The sequence below is a fragment of the Rhea americana genome, unplaced genomic scaffold (genome assembly GCF_003343005.1).
Source record: "Rhea americana isolate MKP2758 unplaced genomic scaffold, rheAme1 scaffold_122, whole genome shotgun sequence".
Classification (NCBI taxonomy): domain Eukaryota; kingdom Metazoa; phylum Chordata; class Aves; order Rheiformes; family Rheidae; genus Rhea; species Rhea americana.
Genome location: NW_028185284.1, coordinates 1,723,186 through 1,739,153, shown reverse-complemented (window position 1 = coordinate 1,739,153; position 15,968 = coordinate 1,723,186). Strand labels below are relative to the sequence as shown.

Below are 15,968 nucleotides of genomic sequence, written 5' to 3'. Positions count from 1 at the left end.
TTTTTTTTTTTTTTTGAGCTAGTAGTTTCTTTCCCATTGTTAATACTTCAAGCTGTTCTGTTTTTTTCAAAGGAATTGGCACTTGTCTGCCCCTTCACCCACAGTAGTTACCTCCAGTTATATAAAAACAGAATATCACTGATATATACATGTCTCTGAGCAAATTTTGGATGCTTGTGCTTTTTTAGCATTGTAGGATTCTTCATACTATATCAATAAGATGCCTTTTCCACAAGGACATAAAATCTTTTGTGCTGCTGCTGCTTCCTTGGTAATGGCCTTACTCAAGTGTTCTTTATAGAAGGAGTGTTCTTCTAGCTGCTTAGTATGCTTTGGTGAGAAGAAGGGGAAGCAGTGTTTATATTGAAACTGTCTGATTCCAATATAAGGAAAAAAAATAGTATTGGAACTGCTAATTATGCTCAGGATCTTTGATAGCTGTTACTCCAGTGTCAAAGCTCAGCTGATCCAAATTGCTTCTGTCAGCCAGTGGATTTACTTGATTTGAGAGTTGACCTATTTTGTGGCTTCTAAAATGGAGCCACATAATGGGGTTTGTATAGCTACTGGATGACTTCCCCTTTTTAAACTCTTAAAAAAAAAAAAAAAAAAAAAGTTCTCAAATAAAGCTACAGTTATTTCAACAAGAGATGTTTTGTTTTCTGCTTTGTGAATTACTGATCCAGACCTCTAACAGAACTGTGACTCCAGTCTAATTAGTTACTAAAGTTAGCTGGCACTCACAACCACACAAGGGAAACAAGGAGCAGGACACAGAAAGCAAAATGAAATGCATTACTCTCCTGGTGTCTGAAATAACACTATTAAAATTTTCAACTTCCAGTGAGAATCTCAAATAGCAAGAGATCTAAAGCTTGGTCCAAGGGACAATGCACAGAACTGAAAATGAAGTAATTGATTTCATGTTGTTTGTTGTAGAGTTGTCTTATTTGCTGACCTGCTGTCTATTTGTAAAGTGGGAATAATAACAGCACCTTCGATTATTGTTGAGAGTAGGAAGGTAACAACTAGCTGTTCAGGGTCAGGTATATTATAGGCTCTTTAGAGAGAAAGAGGTTAGAAATAGCAGTGAAAAGGGCTTTTCGTGCCATCAATGAAGCTTTCTAACTAGCTTTTTTAGTGCTGTTAAAGGCCCGACCTGTGTGGTTGGAGTCAAAGGATTGGGAATGGTTTCACCACAATATATAGTTCCTTCTGGGTGTCTGCCCACTTCTTCTTCTTCTTTTTTTTTTTTTTTTCCCTCTTTGCTATTCCTTTACAAGCTACTGTTATTACCACTATGTCCTAGTAACTACACTGTGTTAAAAGTTGATGCTGCCAAGAGAGAGAAATAAGAGTCTCTCCTTTCCTAGGACAGAAACTTTGAGTTACTGTCCATACTGTAACTCCAAAACAGAGAAGAATTTCTGTACAAATCACTTAATATCATTTTCACTTTTATTTTTGACACATATCAAGGTCTGTGATGTGGCTGTGATCAGTAAAAGTTTTCTGATGACAGAAGTTGTTACTTCTCTGAATTGATGTGAATAGTCTTACTCTTCCACTTCTGCTGTAATTTGAAAGATGTGCCTCTATCTGTTAAAAGAAATACTGACCAGTTTTCTTGTTTGCACTGAACCATATAACAAAAGTCAGTTAGCAATGAGCATCCGAGTATAAAGGATAGCCTCAAATTATCTAATGCTTTAACTGCATGCTGCTGTAAACAGTGGTACAGAATATAACTTTTTTTATTTTCTAGAGAAAAGTTAAGAGACTGAGATGCAAAAGCATAGATTTGAGGCTTCTTTTAGGATTTTCTTACTGGAATATTGACTGGGCTTAACATAGTAACAAACAATCTAGCTTCAGCATAAATCAAGTCCTGATTCCCTCCTCTAAATAGGAAGAGCTGTAACTTTCTCTTAATGAAAATGGTTACCACTTTATTTTCTTGCCTCGAGTAGTACAGTGCTAGACTTGTGAAGTTTGACCAAAGAAATGCACATTGGGAATAGTTTAATATTGGTGAGTTCATTAATAGACTTATTTCCATAACTATCACTACAATACAAGTTTGCCTCAGGTTAAAAGCGTTGGCTGTCTCAAACCAATTTCAAATGGCTATTTGTCTGTATCACAAAACTGCCGTTGAGTCTGACACAGAGGTTCATTGATGCAGAACCCAACATTTCTAAGATACGAGCTTGTACTGAGATGAAGGACTGATGTCTGCCATGTGTGAACTTGCATTTATAATCTAATAATATAGCTATTCAATTTTGCTTGTTCTTATGAACCTCTGTAATAGAACTCAGTGAATATTCAGTCTTTACTGCCTTTTCTCTATCTAAAGCAGACTGGATAATTGAGAATATAAGTGCTTCTGTTAAATGACTTCCTTCATTATTTAGAGGTGATAGAATGCTGTAGTTCTTCTTAACCCTGCTGCACACTGAGATTTAACTTTCAAGAATAAAAATTCTGGAAAAAAAAGTGTTATCGAAATGGACAGTGCCTGTGGGGGAAAGGGAGAAGAAATGTGGCCTGAGAAGGGGAAGAAAGTGAAGTTCACACTTCTGTTTTTCTCTTCTAGAATTTGCTTTTGCTTTTTCCTAACAAGGTAGGAGAAGGATATGCTGATCTCTCACCTAGGCAGTCTTTGACCTTTTCTGGTTCTAATTCTCTCCTATCTCTTTGCTAGAATGTGACAGCTCTCCACTTGCAGTCCTCAGTGTGTTAGAGTTGATTAATCAAGTCCAAGTGTTTCAACAACCTTAAAAATAAACAAAAGTCAATACCATGTAAGCTACTGTAAATAGAAAAAGCAAACTAAAAATATTACGTTTTGTCAAAAACTAAAGTTAAGATGCATATGACTGTTATTCCTATGAAATGTGGCAAGGAAGTTGGATGGACAGATAGATACCATATATGTATAAATACTTAATATAGATATAAATGCATAGATTGAAATGTCACATGAAACCCACTGATCTAGGCAATAGATTAAAGAAAGTAAGGTTCAGGTTGATCCTACTAAAGAAAACAACTGACAGTGTGATACTGTAAGTATTTCTCTCTAGTCATGTCTGACCTGTTGGTCTTTCTCTGAATTTGAAAGCCTCCATCTTTTTCCCAAATCAAAACAGCAGAAGGTATAAAAAGTCTTGCCTTTGCCATTTCTCTGGCTTTTTAAAGCAGTTGCCTGGAGGATTGTGGAATGATGGTCACTACTGCTCTGTTCCTTCTTCAACTCTGGGTGCAAAAGGAAAGAGAGATACCATTTCACCTATTCTTGTAGAAGGCTTTTTGGTTTGTTTTTTCTGATGAGGGAAGTAAGTCTTTTGAAGTATCACAGCCCTCTTTATTTTGAGTTTCATTTCTCCTTAGCTGACTTCCCCTGAGACTCTTCTAATTATGTCTAGCAATGGCAAAGCTTGTCATCAATGGATGGTACCTTGTCTGTCCTTCTGTAATCTGTTGTGTCTTCTGAGTGTTATTTAAAGCTATCCTTTCCTTCCATGACAAAAACAAATTACTTCTGGTTATCTATGTCAGTTCTGTGCTATCAGATAGGAAGAAGGATCTTCTTGTTCTTGCTGTTTCATCATCAGACCAATTGCAGTTCCAATCATGAACTTTGCGCTGAACAAATTTAATGGGTTTCTGCAAAGACCTAACCAAAGGCAGATTATGAGGCCAACAGGATTTTGGCATTTAATAGCTGGAGTTTTTTGKTTTTTTGTTTAAACTGAAGAATCTCTTACAATGTTGATGTAAAACTTGATGACCTCAAAAACCTACAGTTTGCTGCTCAGTTCTGAAGTTGAGCTTGCAAGGTTCCTCTAGGCTCCTTAAAAGTTAAAGATGCACTAAAAGCAGTGGTGGTGAGTTTGGATCTCTAGCCTTTTCCACATAAACTCTTACTTCAGATTAGTTCTGGTATCAAAGCTAAGGATTTTATTTCCTGGGAAATACATTGCAAGTGGCTTAAACTTTCTCAGGTGGTACTTTATCCATGGAGCAGGTGCTGTGTAAATCTGTTAATACCTACCTGCTCCAGAATTCTTGAACTTCTGAGCACTTTCACCATTTTTTTTTAAGATGGGGTGGATCAAATGAAGTTTTCCTTCTTTGTTTCAGACATAATGCCAACAGGTCTTTTTACCCAGGGCTGCTGGTCAGTCTGAAGCTATGATTTTTGAAGGAAAAACTTGTGAAAGTAGTAAATGTTATGCCTTGTGTATACAATGTTTTGTCTATATGGGCTGTACGATTCAAGTTACATTGCATAATACATGAGCTTTTTGGCTAAATAGACAAGAGCATAGTTTACTTGTGCTTTCAGTTTACCCTCTTCTGTTTACATTCCTGAGATATGCTGAGAGCCAGCTAGTCAACTCATTTGCCACTTTGGTCACCTACAACTGTTCTGTGAAAATCAGTGTTTTAGGAGCATCAGGAGGATCCCATGTTTTAGGAGCATCCCATTTAGGAGGATTTGAGGTCAGAGACAACTGGTGATGTTCTGTGAGTGTTGTCTCACAAGATACTATGCAGTGGAATAAGTTCAGAAGTATTTCACCAGCTTTTTACATCTGGAGTTCATTAAGGATCCTATCTCTTCCTCAGGGAAAAAATTCTGTGCAGGAGCTGCTGACATTGGGCTACACCAGTATAGATTATTACTTCAAAAAAGAATGAACTGATTACTGTACAACAAAGCATATTTTGTGAAAAGGTTATCCTTCGCAGTGCTTTAGAATACTGGTGTCATGGATTCATGGCATGGAAAAGGAAGTAGAGTGCTGCTTGAATTTATTAGCCTGTAATGTTTTAAACAGGAAACAACAAAATGTGAATGAATTCTGTGCTCCATTTTAGTTCTTTAGCTCCAAAACATGGAATAAGCATCCCCCAACACAGGACTGCGTAAATGTATTACAGAGCAACAGATTTTATTACCAGTAAGCAACTTTTGTTAGGTTTAAGACAAAAATAATATCCTTTTTCTTCCTTTTTAAATGAACAATTTTCTTTTGTGTGCTTGTTTTTTTTCAGAAAAAATACTTGCTCAGCATGTGCATGTTTCCTAGGTTTCTTTGTTACTATGTTTACAGAGAATAAATTGTGTTAGTTTAAGTGACAGATAAATTACCTGTGGCAGGTAACGTAAAAGTAATGAGGTTAATGGCTGATAAATCATAAGGAGAGTTGTGATCTATGAAACTGTTTCAAAGAGAATTCAAAAAATTGCACTGTTTAAGAAGCTTTAAAGATAAATGCATCTATAACTTTTGCTATCTAACCTCTGCAGTTTCCAGCAGTTTTACTGCAGTACTCTTCCTACTTGTCATAACTATACTTTTACAGTCCTGCAGGAGTGGAATCAGCTGGGATATCATTTATCAGTTCCGGAGGTGCCACTCTTTATGATTAAGGAAGGACTATACTGGGATGGAAGCACAAGAAATACTTTCTTAATTTGTCCTCTTGCCCGGCAAACGCATGAGTTATTTCATGCGCTAGTCTTACAGCATGGTTAAAAATACTCAAGCTATGTAAGGTCTAGCTCTTCTGTATGTTCATCTTCATGTGACTTCTTAAAATACAGTGAATGCTTATGATGGTGACTGGCAGTGGTTCAAGATATATTTCAATCTTTACAACAGTTAGGGTAACAGTTTCTTTATTCTTGAACTACATTGAGACCCAGCTGAAAAGTTCATATTTTTGCAGCTCTGGATTGACAGTATTGCTTTTCACATTCATTACAGTTGCAAATTAGTCTATGGACAGTGGCACCCTTGTTTTTTATAGCTATAAGTAAAACTAAAACAGCTGATAAAATAAAATGGTAGCATGCTGACTGTGGACTATCACGAGGTGTTTTTAAACAAACTTGTACCTCCTGTCAAACAAGTCCCCAAAAGACTTAAAGGTCTTGTATGCAGCTAGCTAAGCAGGTGATTAGAACTGAGTTTGACATAGGAAAAATTTTTATCRCACGCTTTCAAAGTCCTGCCCAAATAAAGAAAATGGAAAGGACTGGCAGGTTAAAGGAGTAGTAAATGGAATAAAGTGAACAAAAAAAAAATTGCAAGAGTCTGAAAAATTACCAGATTTTCTTTTTAAATCTATCAGATGAAGGAATCCTGACAGAGTTTGCAAAGTCAGCAGATGATCAAGTTATAAAAGAATTCTCAAATAAGGCCATGGCAGAAAAATTGAGTTTAACTTTTTTAACTTGTCTTCTTCAGGAGGTTCTTATATTTCAACTCTTTGTGGAGAATTCATCAAAAACTTGTCTCAAATCAGAGTGTCCATAGAAGAAACTATAAAGTTGACAAAACTAACAGTAAAATAAATTTCCAGGAACAGATGGTGAAACAGAATTCATAAAAGAAACAATTAGTTAGAGTAAGATTCTTTAGCCTGGGAAGGAGTACCTTCAGAGAAAGGTTATCACAGAAATCTGTGAAGTCTTCAGTAGCCGTACAAAGAGTGAATATTTGCCAGATCTCATAAATATAGAAGTAGGTGGCAACAGTGAAATGAACATAGTGTGGATTCAAAATAAACAAGAGGAAATACTACTTTGCTCAATATGCAGTAAGCTGTGGAAAAGAATTGCGTGTGGATAAAGTTTAGACAAATTCATGGAGGAAAAATATCTGTCCTGAGCCTTTCCAGGTAAGAAGCCCCCAACTACGAATCTTTGAGATTTGGGTGCCTTTCTAGGTAAGCATCGCCATGCAAATGCCCATTTCTTGTGTTCTTCTCTAGCATTCACTGTTGGAGATGAGATACTGGCCTAGACAGATGCCCCTTTAAAACAATGATGACAACTGAACAAATGACTAATCTTTGGGTGTTACTTTACCGAGAACCAAAATGTCAACCTATGTCAATATGACACCTCTTCCTCCGCTTTCAGCCCACCCATAGAAGTGCAATGTTTTGTATAAATTTGATTATTGCTTTAGGCTCTCTGTCTTTTCTCTCTACATTCTTTGTAAACTGGAGATGCTACTGATCTGATGTATTAAGAAGAATATTTGATGTCTCTGTTTTAAGACAAAGTTTAAGACTATTGCCCTATAAAACTGTGAGACCTGGTCATAGTGAGAACAGTGGCTAGCTCTGTATGTGTACCTGGCTTCCCAAATCTGCCCTCCCTAAGAGGGCAGCCAGTGATACAGGCACTAATGATCCTTTGCTAATGAACATGCCCTATAAAAGTAGGACAGGATACTTCATGCTTTACTGAAATAAGCCCAGTGGGACTGCTTCCCTGATCCCACTTGCCTCCTGTGGGATTGGGAGAGAGCCCACATGAATGTATACACATACCGACAGTTTTGAGATCAGTCATCATTTCTGCATGGGGAAACGGTTCGATACAGCTCTAGTTCAAATTTTATTGGTCCTTTCTGAAATTCTAGTACTTCTTCCTCTTTAGTTCTGTTTCAAGGCCCTCTGGGCTGTGCTGAGCCGTGGCAGAGGAGTCTCCCTTGGGATGGTTGCAGGGCAAGGGGTAAAACTGCAGGAACTGTGAGCACTACAAACTGGCTCCTGAAGAGGTCTCGATTCCCTGGTCTTCTCTTGTGGTGTGATTAGTTTGTAGTGTTAATTCTGTTCTCTTTAAYGAATAAAAGCTAAAACAAGCATTACTTTTTTAAGTACAGCTGCTGCAGAKGGAAGTGTTTATGGGAAAGCTAGAGTTTTATAAAATTCAGGCAGTTTCTTGCAAAGTCCATTTAAATTAACTTGAAAAAGAGGTCAAAATACTGACACCACTTCAACTATTCATATAGATACCTCTTTCCCATTTGCTGTAGAACTTCATGGCACCAAGCTCATTTTTGTTTCCCCCTAATCTTTAGGTTTGTCTTTTTTGTATATAATGTGTGTGTATACAGTATAAAATATACACACATACATGCATATATGTGTGTGTATATATGTATATACATATTTTGTCTTATGGTCAGCTTTACAGTGAAAGTCTTATGAAACTTCCTAAATGTTTGATGATACAATATTAATACGGGAAAGGAATTGAAATACTGAAAATAAACAAGCAAGTCTTGGGGAGTACAAAAGCTTGTTTTCTTAATTCAGCCTGAGGGACTAAAATAGTCAGAGATCACAAGAAACCTAAACATAGAGATAAGGTAGTGACTAGGCAACATTCAGTCATAGAGTATCTGCTACATGSTTTTTCTTGCTGCATTTAGATCTTGCTTGGTTCATTTCTCTTTATATTGTTGTAGCACTGTTTTTTAGATGATTGTATCTATAAGTCTTGTATTTTGTGATGTAAACTGATAGCTTGACATTCACCTGTGAACATTAAGACTTTTAAGCTATTATTTAGGTTTTAGGCCAGTAAGAAGGCAATTTGAGAGGGGGAATACRTGTGCATTTCAGTTGTGGGTAGATTATTTGAGAATATCTGATCTTTACTTGCATTTCTTTCCCCCATTTATTTTAAAAATGTTTTGGGGGAAGAACTTTGCAATGCTGTTTTGGGCTTTTAACTTCTGCAGGCACAACTAAGTAACAACTGTATTTAGCAGGGGCAAATGGAAAGTATGGCATTGGTTTAAAATGTTATTTTTCCACCATTTGCTAGTAATTCAGGAGCTAGATTATACTTTTTGTGAATAGTCTACAATAGTTTAGCATTTTTATTCTGCAGAATATTTATCTAATGTCTGAATGGTCAAATGAATAAAAAGCTAATATTTAATGCAGCACTTTCAGTACTTAGAGGTTGTTTATGCAGGAAAGCATTTGGCCCCTTTGTAAAGAAGAAAAGTATTTARAAAAACTAATATGCCTATTTCTGTTTCATTTTGTTGCTGAAGAACATTACTGTCTGACTTCATTTGGCTTTAAAAAAGGCACATTTTAGAATGAGTCAGCATAGTGAAAAGAGGCATAGGTAAATTATTGGTTTAAATAATTTTAAATAATTTTAAATCATTTTAAACCAATGCCATACTTTCCATTTGCCCCTGCTAAATACAATCGTTACTTTGTTGTGCCTGCAAAAGTTAAAAGCCCAAACTTATTTTCTTAGTAGTAATTTTTCTCAAGCATTAGCTTGAATTCGTTTATAAAATTTAGAGTAAGATTTAATATAATTTAGTGCGAAATATTTTACAGTAAGTATTAATTCTGTCATGGTTTCTCTCTTTCAGTTCTTTTGAAGACTTAAATTTCAAAACTCAGTGGACTCTTGATGCAATTAGGAATAATGGCCATTTACATTTTGTAATATGTTAAATGCTTATGCAGTCACTATTCAAAAGCCCTTTTGTCAGCTTTTTCTCTTTTTCTGTATTGTTTGTCTGCAAGTACAAGTTCCTATAGAAGCTTATTTCTGCCAAGCAGTAATACAACAGAGCCTCTGTCATACTCTGTACGTAGGCACTGGAGCTTTTACTACTTCTCCTCATCTTTTGATTTGCAGATTTGAAAACCAGAGAGGATCATTACTGTTCCCCGATTTTACTTCCTGTAGTGTTCAGTGGTCATAAAATGACATGAAGTAAGCCTAATAACTCGCCTGGAACTAATACAAGCCTTTTGACTATATTGCTCTCATGATATAAAATTCTAACGATGGTAGAAACTGTCCTCTCCCTTGGTAAGTTCTTTCAGTACTTAGCCTGAAAGTTTTAAAARTTGGTAGTCTCGCTACCTTTCTGAATTCTTTATCTATGTGTGTTTTTTGTTGCTGTTGTTCCTGTTTTGGAGGGTACACTCTAGTATTAGAAATGATCTTCATTTAGAGCTACTTGTATGATTATCACTTTCAAGTTTTTCTCAAGTGTATTGAGCTCCCTCAGCCTGTTGCTGAAAGGAATATTTTGAGAACCTCAGATCATGCTTGTGATTCTTCTCAGAACGTCTTTCCTCTGCGCTGTTCGTGCTGGTTTAGATTTTGGTGGGGGCGGGGGGGGGAAGTGATCTTTTTTCTTGCTCTATTTGCTAGCAGTAGGCTAACGTTATCATCAAGTGGATGTACGTCTCTACCACCAAATCTGGAAAGCAAGGGGAAAAAAAAAACTTCAGTGCAGAAAATTTTAATTAAGAAAATTCTTAAAGCTTCCAAAGTACTGCCAGCTTTCACTTGTCTTCCACGAGAAGGAAAGTTGTTTGTTGCTCTTTCCTGTTCATTTTCTGCACTACTTATAAAATACAATGGAAATTTAGATCAAGCGTGAGATTGTTTTTACTGCGAGCAGTCACTTCTGTTGAGCACTGAACATCTTATACATGTGACTTTGCTTTATTTACTGCGTGTAGGATCTTGCTGTCCTTTCTCAAAGAGTCAAATCTTCTTTCTAGGCCTAAACTGGTAGTAGTGTGGTAAGTATAAGCAATGGATTTGATGCATAAACTTGAGGAACACCCCACCTAGTGGATGACCACAAACTCATTTTCTCATTGTTTGGGCTCAGATAGGAAGCTACGATTAAGTTAAAAAGCTGCTCTTTACCTCATACCTTAATAAAAGAAAATGCAAAGTGGGATACTGTGATGGCAACAACACCGTAAGTCAAAGCTGCGTAACYGTTTCTTTTAACACTTCTTATAACCAGAATGTCTGATAAGTGGAAGTTTCAGTCTCCTGTAAAATTTMCCTGGTTTTGTTCCCTCCTGTAATTATGAACTAGGTTCTTCAAAGTTAGTGTAACTTGAAAGAAGAGCTGCAAACATGCTGGGGAATCTCATGTGAAAATTTATGTATGTTAGGTATGTGATGCATATGGATAAAATAGCAAGCAGTACGTTTTAAGATCTTACTAATGTCCTTATCTGTAGCAAAATAAATAAGGTTTTAGATGTAACATGCACCACATCTTCTCATTTAGAGTATAAAGGAAAGGTCTCTAGAGATGTATAGATAGCCCTGGTTAAACTAGGGAGCAAAATACATTGGGGTGCTGTAAATCTAGATGTCCCTTAATGTGACAATATTTTCCTTTTCTGCCTGAGAAGAATTAAACATTTCTAGACCCAGATGTTTGGATATCTTTTTACTTGATTGGCGTGAAATGTCAAAGAACCCGAATATGTTTTGAYTTAGGAAATTCATACCAATCTGTGATAACTGAAATAGCCATCTTGAAAACTGGATTTCCTGGATGTCAGAGGAGATACCTCAACACACAAATTTTCTGCACATTAAAAAAACCCCTCCTTTTTCATTATAAGAAAGCTGCCTATCCCTTGTGCAAAAGGAGATATRGTGAACTACTTTAAAGCAGGACAGGGAAAGGGAGTGGAAGTCTGTCTTATTGCTTCTAAAAGACTTCCATGTGCTCTTAAAGAGACTAGGGGATACAAGCTTTATCCCCCACTGAACGGAAATTGTGAACGGGAAGAAGAGGGATAAGACAATACGTCCCTTTGGCCTTGCTAGTCCTATTCCCTACAATGTCCATATCCATCTTCATATGGATGAAGAAAATTTGCCAAAAGAGAGTATTAACCAGTGCTCCTATCCTTGTTTCCGTTGTTCCCTCAGAGTAGCATTGCTTATCTTTCTGTCCTGCTTTTGGAGTTGATATTTGAGTTATAGATAATAAGATTATAACCAAATATACTTTGTCTAGACTTCTTTCAGTGAGGAAGATAATATCTTATTTAATCTTCTGTTGTGTATCTAGAATAGACACTGCATTCTGTAATTGAAATCAGATGCTGAGGAACTGTACATCTTTTGGAGAGAGTCAAACATACAGGTAATGTGTGAGTGGTAAGATGCGTACAGGAATCTGCGAAATTCCACTTTCGAATTGAGTGAAAAGAGAAGGAGGCGAGAGCAAGAAACTTTCTTCCATATTTTAGTTTTCTGGCTTTTCCAGAAGTATTTTTGGTGCTAAATTGAAGGAATAGAAGGGAAAATAGAACTCCTTCAAGTAAGCTGAAGATTTGGAGTAAACTGTGTTATTATTTCAAGGCTCAGATAGAGCCTATCAGTTGGTGTGAGTTGTTAAGGACATGCCAAGTATTACAACATTATCTGTTTCTGAAGGCTGTTTTAGGTCGTGGTGGTGTTGGAGGGGAGTTGTTAAAGAAATCTACTGATTTATCCTTTTCTGCCTCCTAGCTGTTACCACTGCCTTTGTAAACCTTAACATTTCTATAAATAGAACTCTATCCTGAATAAATGCAAGYGTAGAATTTATTGATAGAGTTAGAGTAGTAATCTAAAGCGTTCCTCACTTTTGCCATATGGTGTAAGAGCACGAGAGCAATATATGTTACCTTTAAAAATATCACTGGTGAAGTCTGGTTTCAGTTACATAGTGACTGTTGGAGTACAGAAAGAAATTTTCATAATAAAGAAACACCCATTTCTGAAGTTAGTAGTTGTATAGAGAGGCTGAAATGGGTTATTCTAAGGTTGCCCTCACAAAATRTAGTCTTGGTTCATCTGGTATGCTGACATTGCTCACTCTGTATAGTGGAAGTCCCTTTTAGTGAGTTTCTGGACATACCATTGAAATTATTAAATTTTAATATCCAGATAATGTGCCTTATGGATTTTTTTCCCTCTAATTCTTAGAGGTATAATCAATTCTTTTTTACTAAAGCCATTTTGTAGAATAGATGTCATGTGTTACAGGTCATATGAAATGCATGGAATAAMTTACTAATATTTTACTGAGTATATTAAATAACCACAGTATCATGTCCCATTTGTACAAAAAGCTCAAAGAGAGCTGTATTAAAATTTAAAGCATTTGGCTTTGTATTTCTTTGCTCTTTTTTGGCTTTATATTCAGCTTTGTGTTATTCTGTCCATCAAGAAAAGTAAAATGACTTTACTCCCTGAAAAAGAATTTAATATTAAAGAGATGGTCTGTCTAATATCAAGAAAAGTAAAATGACTTTATTCCCTGAAAGAGAGTTTAATATTAAAGAGATGGTCTGTCTAATATCAAAGTAAAGAAATACGCCATACACTTGCCTTTTGCTGTTCAAAACTTCATGAAACAGTCTACAGAAAGGAAAAAAAGTTGTTAAAAAAAATCTTCCTAAGTTTTTGGTGGAGGGAGGGGGGAATTTTAGTTAAATTTTTTCCACGATATAGTAAGAGATGCATCTAGAATTTCAGGCAATTATTAGTCTTCAATATTGAGCAGCCTTAGGAGGTATTAATTGATACCTAGTCAGTGCTAAAGCAAATTATCTTGTGCAAACACTGAGATCACATCCATTAAACTTYTATTAACAGGCGTTATATATTTTTGTGAGTAGTGCTGTTAGTCTAGGGTAGAGTTCGTTCTTCTGCAACTGAATACGTGTGCATGGGGTAGTGATGAACTAAGGAATTCTGAAGAAATAACTGTCTTTCCATCATCTTATTAGAGGTTTTTGTTGTTCAGGCTTCGTATTTTGGCATCCCTGTGCCAATATAGCCTGTTTTTGTCTTATAAAAAAAGTCTTACTACTCTTTCAATAGCATGTATGTGAGCATGGGTCACTAAGGCTACTGGTACTAAGTTCATTACAGTACTTATGCAGTAAAGTAGAAAAAAGAATAAATTTTACTCACTAGTCTTACTGTATTTCATCTGCTAGATCAAAACAAAAATTATAACAATTCCTGCTAGAGTTCTTCTGAGATTCTTGACAGAACAAAAAAAGTCTTCAGTTATCTTTTTTGCTTAATAGTGAAGATGTAAAATAGTGAAGAGCTTGAGGCTATTTTTTGCAAAACAATAATTCCAAGTTCTGATCTCTTCTTTTTTGTCACATGACATACAGTTTTGTTTTGTTTTTATTCTAACTTTTGTATTAATCTTGAAGTCTCAAAGCAGAACTAAAATCTTGTTTTGTTCATCCTATTCTGTTTAAATTAAACTACCTTTCCACTGAACTTTTACTTGGTAAGTTAAAAGTGATAGCAATGTAAGCTATGTCCCTTGTGATCTCAGGATTTTGAGAGCAAGAGAGAATGTGAGAATTGGTAAAAATATTGACTGCCTCTTTTAAACTTTATGCAGGCACACATCTATTCTTTGGGTGCAACCTTAAAAGCAGCAATTGAATACATAGTAGAACCTGAGACAGAATCGGAGTTTGGACAAGATCTGCATGCTCTCCTCGAACAAATGCAAGAAGAGAATCCTGAAGATAGGCCAGATATTGAGGTAAAACAGCCCTCCATAATTTTAAGTGTTTTCTTTTACAGAARTGACAAAATTTATGGATGTGCGCTCATTAGTAGAGAAAGATGTTCTGTATGTGTAATATGCCCCGATTTTTGGAACAGAACAGAAGTTTTCCCAACTCAGAAGAAACTCTTATGACTTCCTAATCTGATGGCAATGCAGCCTGAAAAGCAGATTTGTGTTTTATAGTAACTCAGTTTTTAAGAAGGTTGTATAAATACTCTTACGGATCTGATTTGCCTGGCTAACTGGAGGGAGGGGGGAGGGAGGGGGGGAAGAGAGAGAGAGAGAGACACATTAGAAGCAAGCACAGAAGGCATTATACCACAAAAAAAAAATGTGTAGTGGCTCAGATGATGCTTGGATTGCATTCAAAAAGGGGATGGGAGGCCATGCTCCAGGATCGTTCTTCTCCTTGGCATGTTTAAAGCACTATTATTATTTAGTTTTTCTATAAATATATAAAAGTTGACCAATATTTGATTATCTCTTAGTTATTTTTGTATCTTGTTTCATTTAGCCTCTTATTTTACCTATAATTTTTAGAAGAATTTGAAGATAGCTGGGATTTTGAAAAGCAATATATTCAAGGAACTTGCATTCTAAATGTTGGTCACCATGTTCTGTATTATTTGACATTATGTGAAAGTACATCATTGTAACATTATGGGCTTTCAGACTATAGCTGAAGAATAATGGTTGTCCAAACATGACCTTTTTTGGGCTTCAGTACTACTACTTCAGAATACTGGTATCTTAATCCCCTTTTTCTTTCTTTCTTTCTTCCCCTCCCCCCTTCTGAGCTGACAGTATATATTGTAAATGGTCCAGCATCTGCAATCAGTACTTTGCAGAAAGAATCTGTTGCCACACTCATTTGCTATAAAGCAAATGGAAATAAKACTGGTTCCCTGGTTGAAGATAGGCCAGGCTGGGCACCATTCCTGGCATGGAGCCTGCGTAATCAACTCTTGTATCTCTCATCATGTACTTTTCAGAAGAATTAGGAAAAGGATTGTGTAGTGCTTATTGTCTCCRGTTGGTTTGAAGTTCCTGAAAGTTGTTCCTGACTGTTCACATCAACCTAGAAATGGTGTGGGTCAAAACTGGATGGGGGTAGTATACAAGTGTTGCTTTATGATTATCCATTCTTTTTTGCCTTCCTTTCCTTTCAGACACTTTCTTGGAGGTGGGGAGGGGGGATGCCTATGGAGCAAAAACACAGAGCTTTGCAAGTGTGTTGTAGGTTCCATCACAGCTGGATACTTGTATCCCTTTTTCCTGTCTTTCCTCAGTCTGGTATGTGAAGCAGCAGAGCCATTTTCTTTCTTCCACTCACAACAGCAGAAGAGTGGTTCAGTGGCTTTAATGGGGACATAAGAGCAGCTTCTCAGAGCTGCAAGAAGTCTTGTCAGTGTTTGCCTAGGAACAGTCACCAAGGAAGCAGTGGGATGCAGCTGGAAAGAGAGCCCTCTTCTACTTCTTGCCCATACTGACAGTTCTCTAAATGTATCAATGTCCATAGCTAACACATAGTTGACACTAGGGCTGATGCCCAGGCTACAGATCAGAGATGTTGATATAATACTAGTTTTAGTGACCTGGTAGTTCCATTTTCTTTAATAATGGAATAATGCTTTCTGGATAGTTGTATTTGTCAGTAGGTTTAAAAATACTTAGAATTTACTTCTGTTGCGATATTGGTAATAAATCCAGTGACATAAGCAGTATGATGAATAAGTGACACACTAACTGTTTAAA

The 15,968-nt window shown here is 36.4% G+C and overlaps 1 protein-coding gene across 1 annotated transcript in view; it reads left to right on the top strand.

The window, feature by feature from the left end:
- The window catches only part of KNDC1 (kinase non-catalytic C-lobe domain containing 1), a 77,375-nt gene that overhangs the window by 25,825 nt on the left and 35,582 nt on the right, over positions 1 to 15,968 (top strand). Inside the window, exon 7 of the mRNA XM_085325557.1 lies at positions 14,040 to 14,186. Within this exon, the coding sequence (XP_085181683.1) occupies positions 14,040 to 14,186 (147 nt within the window). The remainder of the gene's footprint in view (positions 1 to 14,039; positions 14,187 to 15,968) is intronic.